Genomic DNA, 14,268 nt, shown 5'->3' on the forward strand with positions numbered 1-14,268 from the left:
TAAGGAGCAGTTCTCTCTGGGTCTAACCCCAAGATGTTCTGGAAAATGGAGAATAAACCCTTCTCACAGCTGCCCATGATGTCCCTTAATATTGTTGATGGTGTTGTTACTGACGAGGAGCGCATGGCTGGTCTACACAACAAGTTCTGGCCTGGTTTAGATCTTATCTGTCGGAAAGATATGTTTGTCCCTGTTGCACCCTCTACAACCACTGATTATTATTATCTGACCCTGCTGGTCATCAATGAACGTTTGAACATCTTGGCCATGTTCTGTTATAATCTCCACCCGGCACAGCCAGAAGACGACTGGCCACCCCTCAGAGCCTGGTTCCTGGTTTTTCCTAGCCACTGTGTTTCTACACCTGCATTGCTTGCTGTTTGGAGGTTTAGGCTGGGTTTCTGTACAGCACTTTGTGACATTGGCTGATGTAAAAGGGCTTTATAAATACATTTGATTGATTTAATCACCGCTTAATTAAGTCTGTGCCTAGAAATGTTGTTGCTAATGTGTTGTCATGTGTTGCTGCCATGCTGTGTTGTCTTAGGTCTCTCTTTATGTAGTGTTGTGGTGTTTTGTACTATATATATTTATTTTTTATTCCAGCCCCAGTCCTCGCAGGAGTTCTTTTGGTAGGCCATCATTGTAAATAAGAATTTGTTCTTAACTGACTTGCCTAGTTTAAAAAATATATTTTTAAAATTAAAGGTACACTTGGGAATAGCACACTGGGAATGCCACTGTTCTCATACTGTACTTCCTATTTTTCTGCCAGCAGCCTGGGCTTCTTGAAAGACTGGACTCCCAACTCTTACAGGTGACCATAGAGGTGAGGAAACTGTCAGTCTGATGCTCTTTTCCTCTTAAGGGGTGTGTCCTCTGGCTGAAAACCTCCTGGGAAGATAGTAGTGGTTGATTCTGTGGCTGTCCCATGGCAGCCCTTTAGCACTACAGAGAAAGTATAGTACTTTGTTTATCATGCAAAGATAGTCGTGAAGAGGTCAGGACAACACCTTTTCCCTCTCAGGAGACATTTGACATGGGTTCCCCAGATCATCAAATAGTTCTACAGCTGCACCATCGAGAGCATCCTGACCGGTTGCATCACCGCCTGGTATGACAACTGCTCTGCCTCTGACCGTAAGGCGCTACAGAGGGTAGTGCGTACGGCCCAGTACATCACTGAGGCCAAGCTTCCTGCAATCCAGGACCGATATAATAGGCTGTGTCAGAGGGAAGCCCATAAAATTGTCAGTCTCCAGCCACCCAAGTCATAGACTGTTTTCTCTGCTACCGCACAGCAAGCGGTACCGGAACGCCAAGTCTAGGACCAAAAGGCTCCTTAACAGCTTCCACCCCCAAGCCATGAGACAGCTGAACAATTAATCAAATGGCCACCAGACTATTACATTGATCCCCCCTCCTTTGTTTTGTAAACTGCTGCTACTCTCTGTTTATTATCTATGCATAGTCACTTCACCCCTACCTACATGTACAAATTACCTCAACTAACCTGTACCCCGCACACACCCCATGTATATAGCATTGTTATTGTGTTATTTTTATTATTTTTTTACTTTAGTTTATTTGATCAATATTTTCTTAACTCTTCTTGAACTGCACTGTTGGTTAAGGGCTAAGCATTTCACGGTAATGTCTACACTTGTTGTATTCAGTGCATGTGACAAATAGTTTGATTTGATTTTACTGACATTTAAATAAATGTTGAATACCTCTGGTGGCAACACCACACTGCAATTCTGGAGGATGCCCTTGTGCCATGATAATATATATATATATATTTGTTTTAAGTTCTAATACCTGAATTTGAAGATCGAAAATGAATCTTTGCTCAGTGTCACTGCGGTCTCAAGTTGTTTGTGTGGGGCTTTGCATATGTGTCTGTCTGTTTTAGGGGAGCTAAAAAAAAGCTGATCGATTTAGCTTTTCTCCACTACTGTCCTTCATGACTACTGATCTGAAAGGTAAGTTGTGGTGTCTTAGTGTTGTACACTTTTCCAGTATTTTGAACATGCAGCACTCATGAATGTAAGGAGATTAGTTTAAGAGAGGGAGGGAAGGAAGGAGAACTCCGCTATCCCTTGTTCTGGTCAATGGGAGAATTAAGGCTAGAGGGGTAGCAGCTAGTTGACAATAATAGTCAATGTGGCAATGATGGGTGTGGTGTGCCATTCTAAGAACTTAAGACGATGCCAAAAAAAAGTATTTGGTGGCTTACTCCATTATAATACACACATGTCCTATGCAGAAACACAGTCATTCATGAAACTTTGGCTCCTCTTGGTGGCAAGAAAATGCAACGTGAGTTTGACGACAGTTCACACTGTTTTGTTATACATTCTTTGTCATTGCCTGTGGACTGTTTTAAGGGCTCTTGTTTTCCATTCATGCCATACCGGTGTTGAGATCTCTAACCAACATTTTACAACAGTATTGTAATTGTGGGTTTGTAGCTAGGTTTCCATCCAATTGGCGACAGATTTATGTTAAAACTCTAGAATCCGTATAAAGAAAATATGCGCATTTTTCCATCAGTGACCACGTTTACATGCACGGCAATAACCCGTTATTATTAGGGATGCTCAAGTATTCTGTATTTGAATTGACTGGTATAAACATCCTAGCCCGTTTAGAATAACCCGAAAAGGCGTGTATACCGGTTATGAGAAACCCGGATAAAATGCCTGGGATATGCTAATCTAAGACGGGATACTGTGACGTGTAAACATCTTATCCCGTTTACTGTTGTTTTGCAGTCTGCGCAGGTTCAGTTTCGCATATCATGGGTGTCGTGACATATTCTTATCTGATTGTCTGACAAATCACTCGCGCAGTTCGATCCACCATATTAATTCCTTAATAATTGTGCCTAATTATAATTCATTTACTATAGTTTAAATTACGTTTCTACTTATAATTTCCGACATTTGTTAAGCACTATTGTAATTTCCTACATTTGGTAGGCCATTTGTTTGTCAACTATAGTTTGATACATGCAGCTTCTCTTCTGTCATAACTTGTTGCCCCAGAAGACTAAATAAAGTAGAGCTCACCAGAATGTCTTAAATCGATATAATTAATGCATTGGTAATCTATACTGAACAAAAATATAAATGCAACATGCAACAATTTCAAAGATTTTACTGAGTTACACAGTTCATATAAGGAATTCAGTCAATTGAAATACATTAATTAGGCCCTAATCTATAGATTTCACATGACTGGGAATACAGATATGCCTCTATTGGACATAAATAGCTTCTTTTTTTTTAAATAGGGTTGTGGATTAGAAAACCAGTCAGTATCTGGTGTGACCACCATTTCCTCATGCATCACGACACATTTCCTTCTCATATAGTTGATCAGGCTGTTGTTGAGTGTTGCCTGTGGAATGTTGTCCCACTCTTCAATGGTTGTGCGAAATTGCAGGATATTGCCGGGAACTCTGTTCACAACGTTGACATTAGCAAAGCCTCACCGCGCCATGCACGTGGTCTGCAGTTGTGAGGCCAGTTAGACTTACTGCCAAATTCTCCACTACGAAGTTAGAGGCTGCTCTGGTAAACATTCTTCCAGTCAGCATGCCAATTGCAAAATCCCTTCAAACTTGAGACATCTGTGGCACAAAAATGCTTGTTTTGTCCCCAGCACAAGGTGCACCTGTGTAATGATCATGCTGCTTAATCAGCTTCTTGATATACCACACCTATCAAGTGGATGTCTTGGCAAAGGAGAAATGCTCACTAACGGGATGTAAACAACTTTGTGCAAAACATTTGAGTGAAATAAGCCTTTTGTGCGTATGGAACTTTTATTTCAGCTCATGAAACATAGGACCAACACTTTACGTGTTGTGTTTATGTTTTTGTTCGGTGTACCGGCAAAATTGTCTGTTTTGTTTTAGGGACAGAGGAGAAAATGCAATATCTTCAAAACAGTGGAAAGACTGGCCAGTGCAAAATGTCATCAGTTGAACCGGTTTTAAGGAAACAAAAAGCTGAGAAAATGAAGAAACACATTTCTGATAAGACTTAAGTTCCTCTTAGGTGCATATTTTATGTGGTGGAAATACTGTCTGCTTGCATAACAGTTTCAAATATAACACGTTACAAGTGCATTTGCATTTTCTCTAAAGATGCTGAGAGAAATAAATCATATTTCTCCACTCCTGTTCCCGAGACAAAATGTACATTTGTTTATAATTTCTCTGTAAGAAATGCATAATTCTGCAGAAGTTCAGTGCGTGATGACGTAGTGCACACAAAATATATTTTTTCAACTTTTCATGTACCAAATACAAATCTAAAGTTCAATATGTTTCCATCGCATTTCCAACTCTATGGATAATTTTGTCACAAACTGTTGCCTTAAATAGCAAATGTGTCTACTCTGGTCTTCGCACATGAGCTCCAGCCAACAACCGATACAGTGCTAGTACATTGTAAGGGTATAGTCTCCATCATGTGTCAAACTTACTCCATAGATGGCCGAGTGTCTGCGGGTTTTCGCTCCTCCCTTGCTTTTGGTTGACGAATTAAGGTCACTAATTAGTAAAGAACTCCCCTCACCTAGTTGTCTAGGTCTTATCTGAAAGGAAAAAACAAAACCCACAGACACTAGGCCCTCCATGGAATCATTTACATTTAAGTCATTTAGCAGACGCTCTTATCCAGAGCGACTTACAAATTGGTGCTTTCACCTTATGACATCCAGTGGATCAGCCACTTTACAATAGTGCATCTAGGTCTTTTAAGGGGGGGAGAAGGATTACTTTATCCTATCCTAGGTATTCCTTAAAGAGGTGGGGTTTCAGGTGTCTCCGGAAGGTGGTGATTGACTCCGCTGTCCTGGCGTCGTGAGGGAGTTTGTTCCACCATTGGGGGGCCAGAGCAGCGAACAGTTTTGACTGGGCTGAGCGGGAACTGTACTTCCTCAGTGGTAGGGAGGCGAGCAGGCCAGAGGTGGATGAACGCAGTGCCCTTGTTTGGGTGTAGGGCCTGATCAGAGCCTGGAGGTAGTGAGGTGCCGTTCCCCTCACAGCTCCGTAGGCAAGCACCATGGTCTTGTAGCGGATGCGAGCTTCAACTGGAAGCCAGTGGAGAGAGCGGAGGAGCGGGGTGACGTGAGAGAACTTGGGAAGGTTGAACACCAGACGGGCTGCGGCGTTCTGGATGAGTTGTAGGGGTTTAATGGCACAGGCAGGGAGCCCAGCCAACAGCGAGTTGCAGTAATCCAGACGGGAGATGACAAGTGCCTGGATTAGGACCTGCGCCGCTTCCTGTGTGAGGCAGGGTCGTACTCTGCGGATGTTGTAGAGCATGAACCTACAGGAACGGGCCACCGCCTTGATGTTATTTGAGAACGACAGGGTGTTGTCCAGGATCACGCCAAGGTTCTTAGCGCTCTGGGACGAGGACACAATGGAGTTGTCAACCGTGATGGCGAGATCATGGAACGGGCAGTCCTTCCCCGGGAGGAAGAGCAGCTCCGTCTTGCCGAGGTTCAGCTTGAGGTGATGATCCGTCATCCACACTGGAATGAGTTTGACTGACACCCTTAGTCTACATGATGAGGTTATTACTGATAAGAACAAGAATATTTTTATTTGTCAAACAGCTGTCACCAGAATAAGACCCTTGATATTAATTGGAAAGGGGCATCAAGATCACAATGCACTTTCACCTGTTAAGTTCATCATTTATTTCATCTGTAGCCTAATAAACTGCATGGTTTCCAGAGTCCATGTTTACGTCGATATGATGGTTATTATATCAATATTTGCGAATTAAGGCATTTCCACCGCCATTTCTGGCATAATTAATTTTACCGACACTAAAAGATCCCACCATGTAGAATGAACAAGTTGTCTGTCAGCATTTATAAAGTTGTACCGAAACTTCCTGTTTCCATCATAGCTGTTGTGATTTTTTTTAAATATGGTATGACTTTACTCTAATAACTGGATGGAAACTTGGTTTGTCTGCAATCCTTCATCCTTCAAGTTTAGCCATTTGCCTCTGTTGTCACACTCACTTAGATGTTGCATTCTATTGCAACCAAGGGGAGACAAAGTTTCATCAGTGAATGACTGTGACAGCTAGCCATGGCTAATATTTCATCCAGGAAAGAAGGAATATGGAGGGGAAATGAGTTAGTAAAACAGACAAAGACATACAAGTTTTTAATAATCTCCACATGGCAGTAGTCATAGACACTGAAACACATGAATATTGCTTTGCTTAATAGACAATAAAACATACCGGTACAAGAGAAAAGCATGACAAAATGTACATTTGACCTTTGAAGATACTCAGGTTGTGTTGATAAGTTGGCAAAAATAAGGTATGGGTGACTGTGCCTTTCACAGACAGACAAATGCAAACATGCATAAAGTCCAACACACAGCAGTGGAGGCTGCTGAGGGGAGGACGGCTCATAATAATGACTGGAACGGAGTAAATGGAATAGTATCAAACATAGAAACCTTGTGTTTGATGTATTTGATACCATTCTACCGATTCAGCTCCAGCCATTACCAGAAGCCTTTCCTCCCCAATTAAGGTGACACCAACCTCCTGTGATATACTGAGTATACAAAACATTAGGAACACCTGCTCTTTCCATGACATAGGCTGACCAGGTGAAAGCTATGATCCCTTATTGATGTCATCTGTTAAATCCACTTCAGTCAGTGTAGATGAAGGGGACGAGACAGGTGAAATAAGGATTTTGAAGCCTTGAGATAATTGAGACATGGATTGTGTGTGTGCATTTTTGTTACACTTTTTTATATACACTGCCTGTATTTATATACTGGATTCATGCCATCGCTTACTGTTAAATACAGTATCTACTGCTGTACATATCACTCTTAGAATATATTTTTTTGCTGTATATACGTATAGATTGCATTTGGATTACTGATACAATGTTATTTGGGTTGTTAACTGGATTTGTCTTGGCATTCGTGGCTTCTTGTTTCTCTGTTTTTGATTATTATTTGTGCACTGCATTGTTAGGAGCTAGTAACACAAGCATTTCGCTGCACCCGCTATAACATCTGCTTAACTGTGTATGCGACCAGTAAACTTTTATTTGATTTGAAATCCACTGTGATTATTATTTGACCCTGCTGATCATCTTTAAACGTTTGAACATCTTGAAGAACGATCCGGCTTCAATGGTTATGTACTCTAATAATCTCCTCCTGGCACAGCCAGAAGAGGACTGGCCACCCCTTGGAGCCTGGTTCATCACTAGGTTTTTTCCTAGGTTCCTGCCTTTCTAAGGAGTTTTTCCTAGCCACTGTACTTCTACATCTGCATTGCTTGCTCTTTGGGGTTTTATGCTGAGTATCTGTATAAGCAATTTGTGACAACTGCTAATGTAAAATGAGCTTTATAAAATACATGTGATTGATAGAACAGGCAGTGGTCCAGGCTAGGCATGCTCGTTATGGCCCCTGTAGGCCAGGAGATCATTATGGGCTAGCACCATGGTCCCCTGTCCCCTCCCTGCTGGTCCTTCGGACAAAATTATGGAGCTACGGTGTCCAGGAATGATTCCCTTGCCTAGAGGGGCTAAGCTCGCGCAGTGTACCAGCATACAGCCACTGTGGGCCTGGAGGTCAGGGTGGGTGACCACCATGTTATCCTCCAGAGCACCAGCCCTAAGAACACCAGTGCAACTGACTGTGTCCAGCTCTCCCCACTGCTGGTGCTACCAATGGTCATCTTTGAGAGGAGCATGGAATCATGGCAAGCAGGGTCTCACCCAGGCAGGTCCCAGACCAGTGAGAGTGCCGGTGAAGGCCCATCCTCTAAGAGAAAGAGATCAGAGGACGATATCGATAGGTAGCCCAGTTAATTGTATTTAACTCACATGATGGACAATAAAGTACTTTTCTATTTTACAGTGCATTCAGAAAGTATTGAGACCCCTTCCCTTTTTCAGCATTATTCTAAAATGGATTCAATAAAACATTTTTCCTCATCAATCTACACACAATACCCCATAATGACAAATACTTATTTACATAAGTATTCCGACCCTTTGCTATGAGACTCTCAATTGAGCTCAGGTGCATCCTGTTTCCATTGATCATCCTTGAGATGTTTCTACAACTTCATTGGAGCCCAGCTATGGTAAATACAAATGATTGGACATGATTTGGAAAGGCACACACCTATCTATATAAGGTCCCACAGTTGACACTGCATGTCAGAGTAAAAACCAAGGCATGAGGTCGAAGTAATTGTACGTAGAGCTTCGAGATAGGATTGTGTCGAGGCACAGATCTGTAGCATTGAAGGTCCCCAAGAACACAGTGGCCTCCATAATTCTTAAATTAAAGAAATCTGAAACCACCAAGACTGGGAGACTAGTCAGGATTGAGGGTATGATGAACGGAGCAAAGTACAGAGAGATCCTTGATGAAAACCTGCTCCAGAGCACTCAGGACCTCAGACTGGGGCGAAGGTTCACCTTCCAACAGGACAACAACCCTAAGCACACAGCCAAAACAACGCAGGAGTGGCTTCGGAACAAGTCTCTGAATGTCCTTGAGTGGCTCAGCCAGAGCCCGGACTTGAACTCAATCTAACATATCTGGAGAGACCTGAAAATAGCTGAGCAGCGACGCTCCCAATCCAACCTGGCAGAGCTTGAGAGGATCTGCAGAGAAGAATGGGAGAAACTCCCCAAGACAGGTGTGCCAAGCTTGTAGGGTCATACCCAAGAAGACTCGAGGCTGTAATCGCTGCCAAAGGTGCTTAAACAATGTCTGGATACTTATGTAAATGTGATATTTCAGTTTTACATTTTTTATACATTTGCAAAAATGTCTAAAAACCTGTTTTTGCTTTGTCAATAAGGGGTATTGTGTGTACAGTTTGTGTGTAAACGTTTTGAGAATGACACAAATATTCATTTCCACAAAGTTTGCTGCTTCAGTGTCTTTAGATATTTTTGTCAGATGTTACTATGGAATACTGAAGTATAATTACAAGCATTTCATAAGTATCAACGGCTTTTATTGACAATTACATGAAGTTGATTCAAAGAGTCAATATTTGCAGTGTTGACCCTTCTTTTTCAAGACCTCTGCAATCCGCCCTGGCATGCTGTCAATTAACTTCTGGCCCAGATCCTGACTGATGGCAGCCCATTCTTGCATAATCAATGCTTGGAGTTTGTCAGAATTTGTGGGTTTTGGTTTGTCCACCCGTCTCTTGAGGATTGACCACAAGTTCTCAATGGGATTAATGTCTGGGGAGTTTCCTGGCCATGGACCCAAAATATTGATGTTTTGTTCCCCGAGCCACTTATGGCAAGGTGCTCCATCATGCTGGAAAAGGCATGGTTCATCACCAAACTGTTCATGGATGGTTGGGAGAGGTTGCTCTCGGAGGATGTGTTGGTACCCTTCTTTATTCATGGCTGTGTTCTTATGCAAAATTGTGATTGAGCCCACTCCCTTGGCTGAGAAGCAACCCAACACATGAATGGTCTCAGGATGCTTTACTGTTAGCATGACACAGGACTGATGGTAGCGCTCACCTTGTCTTCTCCGGACAAGCTTTTTTCCGGATGCTCAAACAATCAGAAAGGGGATTCATCAGAGAAAATGACTTTACCCCAGTCCTCAGCAGTCCAATCCCTGTACCTTTTGCAGAATATCAGTCTGTCCCTGATGTTTTCCCTGGAGAGAAGTGGCTTCTTTGCTGCCCTTCTTGACACCAAGCCATTCTCCAAAAGTATTCGCCTCACTGTTTGTGCAGATGCACTCATACTTGCCTGCTGCCATTCCTGAGCAAGCTCTGTACTGGTGGTGCCCCGATCCCGCAACTGAATCAACTTTAGGAGACAGTCCTGGCGCTTGCTGGACTTTCTTGAGTGCCCTGAAGCCTTTTTCACAACAATTGAACCACTCTCCTCGAAGTTCTTGATGATCCGATAAATGGTTGATTTAGGTGCAATCTTACTGGCAGCAATATCCTTGCCTGTGAAGCCCTTTTTGTGCAAAGCAATGATGACGGCACGTGTTTCCTTGCAGGTAACCATGGATGACAGAGGAAGAACAATGATTCCAAGCACCACCCTCCTTTTGAAGCTTCCAGTCTGGTATTCGAACTCAATCACCATGACAGAGTGATCTCCAGCCTTGTCTTCGTCAACACTCACACCTGTGTTAACGAGCGAATCACTGACATGATGTCAGCTGGTCCTTTTGTCGCAGGGCTGAAATGCAGTGGAAATGTTTTTGGGGGGATTCAGTTCATTTGTGTGGCAAAGAGGGACTTTGCAATTAATTGCAATTCATCTGATCACTCTTCATAACATTCTGGAGTATATGCAAATTGCCATCATACAAATTGAGGCAGCAAACGTTGTGAAAATTAATATTTGTGTCATTCCCAAAACTTTTGGCCACGACCGTAGATTGATGAGGGGAAAAAATGATTTAATAAATGTAATCAAAATGTGGAAAAAGTCAAGGGGTCTGAATACTTTCCGAATGCATTGTATGTTTCTGTAGTACCAAAGGGCTGCCATAGGACTGCCACAGAATCGATTTCAGCCAGAGGACACACCCTCTAAGACTAAAATATTATCAGAGGACTCTGACAGTCTCCTCACCTCTAGGGTCACCTGTAAAAGGAGCAGGGAGTACAGTCCTTCAACAAGCCCAGGCTGCTGACAGCTAGAGGGAAATCCTCTGAACATAAAAGGAAGTATGAGGAGGACAGTGGCATTCTCAGTGTGCTAGTCCCAAATGTACCTTCAGTCTCCTGGAAGAGGACCTGGGAATCAGCCGGGAAACTCAGAGTCCATATAGAGTCGGAAGATACAGAGGGTCCAGTGAGGACAGTGACTTGTCTCAATTTAAATATACCAATCTGAACTGAACTTGGGCACATTGTTGCATTTCTTTTGTTGTATTTACTTTGCAATAATTGTATTGTGGTTCCAACTAACCAATCATGGCCCATGTGGTGCATTTATTACAGCATTATTAAATTATACTCATTTAAATAGGAAAACAAATATATTTTAAATCTACATTGTCCTTGTGTTTGTTTTTATCATTGAGATAAGATTTGATTATTGCTTACAAATGGTTTAACGGACAGGTACATTACATTTTGACTGGGTAGATACGTTTTGCATTTAGCCTAAATCAATTATTGACCAAAGTCAATACATTTTGAAGGAAATGTATGACATTGTCTCCTAGAGTACATCTAATAACCAATAAACTCATTGAATATAAATGTATTTCTTTATTGCTAATAAATTCTGCAAAGAGGGCTCAGCAATGCAGCGGTTTCAGGTCTGCGAAAGTAAAAGCGCTAAAATTAACAAACGGAAGGGGACGTCAACCAAATACAGCGCAATGTTTGTCATTTAATATTTAATCCCGAGCGCAGGGTTTCCGCACTGTGCTTTTTCCTGGATGCTACGAAAACAATATAAGGGAGGGTTGAATCGTGTAACAGACCGCCCCATATAAACAAGTAACTGTTATGTCTATTGTGACTGTTCAACAGACATAGGTAAACGAAATCTGTCGTTTTACTACGACAGTTTTGAAAACTAGCTAGCTAGTCTTTGTAATAGCCAAATAATCAATTGAGATGGAGCGGTGGAAAGGCAGAGTAGCTCTCGTGACTGGAGCCTCGGTCGGGATTGGAGCGGCTGTTGCACGGGCACTTGTCCAGCACGGCATGAAGGTTGTGGGATGTGCCAGGAATGTTGACAAGATAGAGGTGAGTAAACATTAAACAATGTAAAAGTGAGAAAACTGTCGCAATCACTCAAAGTAGCGATCTGACAGTTCCTCGGTTGGCTGAAGTGCGCCAAAAGACCAGTGTGCAGCTAACTGGCAGTGGCTAGCTATAGCCATTTTTTCTCACCTACAGTCATTGTTTCTCACTGTATGAGATAGAGATACACAGTAGCTAGCTTTAGCCAGACGATTCTAGTCTGCAATAGGTTTGCCTGCTATCGAATTCAGAATAAAATAGTACATTTCTGATTTACTTTGGCCTAACCAATTAAAATAAATGTAACATTTGAAACACAATTTACGCAAGCTTTACATGCGAGTTACAATGATGTAATGGTTTGCATATTTCTTGCTTTGCTATCTTTAAAAAAATCTATAATAGCCTGGAGTGAGGTTGCTCAATGCATAATGCATTTATTACAATGTAGCACAAAGGCTAATATTAACATGTTATTACATAATAATGCCAGTCCTGATGTTTCTTTTTAGAAATCTTCATGTACCATTTTAAGAAAATGTTCCAATTAATTTCCCAGTTATTAGCTAGCTAGCTACATATCTAATCACAATTATTCCGTTTTATACAACGGATGGGTCTAATCCTGAATGCTAATTGGTTAAAACTGCCTTCCAGACGGTGTCTATTCCACAAATTACCACCGCCTAAATCTATGAAGTTAAAATGCTTATTTACTCTCTTCAGTCTAACTGCGTAATTCACTGTCTCGTCAGCCCAGCCAGGCAAATTATAAACTTGATCTCCACTATAAAAAGCATCTAGACATTATCTCACATTTCTTTTAGACTAACATTTAGCTTTCAACAGCAGAGATATGTTTAAACCTTGCTGTCTTTTGTTGCTAATTTATTCATTACTCAACTTCATTTTGGGCCTAACAACACCCGTGACAATATATCCTCCAAACAGCGTCTTCTCGGGCATTATCACTTAAATACGCATTCTCATTCTCTCTTTCCTAAGATTGAGAAATATATGTGGCATGTTTTGTCAACATTGCATTACTGACAAAAGTTGTCTTCTAAAGTGAATATACATTTTTTATTGTCACATACACCAGATATGTGCAGTGAAATGTGTTGTTTTACAGGGTCAGCCATAGTAGTACAGTGCCTCTGGAGCACACACACACACACACACAGATTGTGCAACTGGCATCTTCAGCCCTCCACCCATTTGCTGATCACCTGGCTTCCTGTCCTGTCAATTGTTAACTGCTCCAGCTTTGGCCAGAATAGAGCACCACAGTATGACTCATAATAAATATAAAACCTAGCAGTCAAATAGGGAAATGGTTCCAATTGTTATGATAACCATGTAAATCTCAGTAGAACAATGTGACTTTTATCAATATATTTGCCTGTATTTACCCGCAAAACAATAAATGCTAATTAGCTGCTGTCACGCTGTAACGGTTTTCCTTAGGTGAAGTAGAGGCGGACCAAAACACAGCGTGGTGGTTATTCATGTTCTTTAATAAAGACAACTAACAAAAACAATAAACGTGGAAAACCAAAAACAGCCCTATCTGGTGCAAAACACAGAGACAGGAACAATCACCCACAAACACACAGTGAAACCCAGGCTACCTAAATATGGTTCCCAATCAGAGACAATGACTAACACCTGCCTCTGATTGAGAACCATATCAGGCCAGACATAGAAATAGACAAACAAGACATCCAACATAGAATGCCCACTCAGATCACACCCTGACCAACCAAAACATAGACACATACAAAGCAAACTATGGTCAGGGTGTGACAGTACCCCCCCCCCCCCAAGGTGCGGACTCCGGCCGCAGCAAAACCTGAACCTATTGGGGAGGGTCTGGGTGGGCATCTGTCCGCGGTGGCGGCTCTGGTGCTGGACGTGGCCCCCACTTCACCGTAGTCTTAGTCCCCCACCTTGTCCGCTTCCGTGGCCTCCTAGCCACGGCGATCCTACTTAATGACCCCACTGGACTGAGGGGCAGCTCGGGACAGAGGGGCGGCAGCTCGGGACAGAGGGGCGGCAGCTCGGGACAGAGGGGCGGCTGCTCGGGACAGAGGGGCGGCTGCTCGGGACAGAGGGGCTCTGGCGCCTCTGGGCTGAGGGGCTCTGGCGCCTCAGACTCCGGCAGCAGCGCCGGACAGGCGGGAGACTCCGGCAGCAGCGCCGGACAGGCGGGAGACTCCGGCAGCAGCGCCGGACAGGCGGGAGTCTCCGGCAGCAGCGCCGGACAGGCGGGAGACTCCGGCAGCAGCGCCGGACAGGCGGGAGACTCCAGCAGCAGCGCCGGACAGGCGGGAGACTCCGGCTGCGCTGGAGAGGAGGAAGGCCCCGGCAGCGCTGGACAGGCGGGACGCACTGTAGGCCTGATGCGTGGTGCTGGCACTGGTGGTACTGCGCCGAGGACACACACAGGAAGCCTGGTGCGGGGAGCTGCCACCGGAGGGCT

The 14,268-nt window shown here is 43.2% G+C and overlaps 1 protein-coding gene across 1 annotated transcript in view; it reads left to right on the forward strand.

The window, feature by feature from the left end:
* The first annotated feature begins 11,445 nt into the window (after positions 1-11,445).
* LOC115135930 (dehydrogenase/reductase SDR family member 11-like) overlaps positions 11,446-14,268 on the forward strand; it is a 39,454-nt gene continuing 36,631 nt past the window's right edge. Inside the window, exon 1 of the mRNA XM_029671160.2 lies at positions 11,446-11,789. Within this exon, the coding sequence (XP_029527020.1) occupies positions 11,658-11,789 (132 nt within the window). The 5' untranslated portion in view covers positions 11,446-11,657. The remainder of the gene's footprint in view (positions 11,790-14,268) is intronic.

This window comes from Oncorhynchus nerka, unplaced genomic scaffold (assembly GCF_034236695.1).
Source record: "Oncorhynchus nerka isolate Pitt River unplaced genomic scaffold, Oner_Uvic_2.0 unplaced_scaffold_3___fragment_2___debris, whole genome shotgun sequence".
Taxonomy (NCBI): domain Eukaryota; kingdom Metazoa; phylum Chordata; class Actinopteri; order Salmoniformes; family Salmonidae; genus Oncorhynchus; species Oncorhynchus nerka.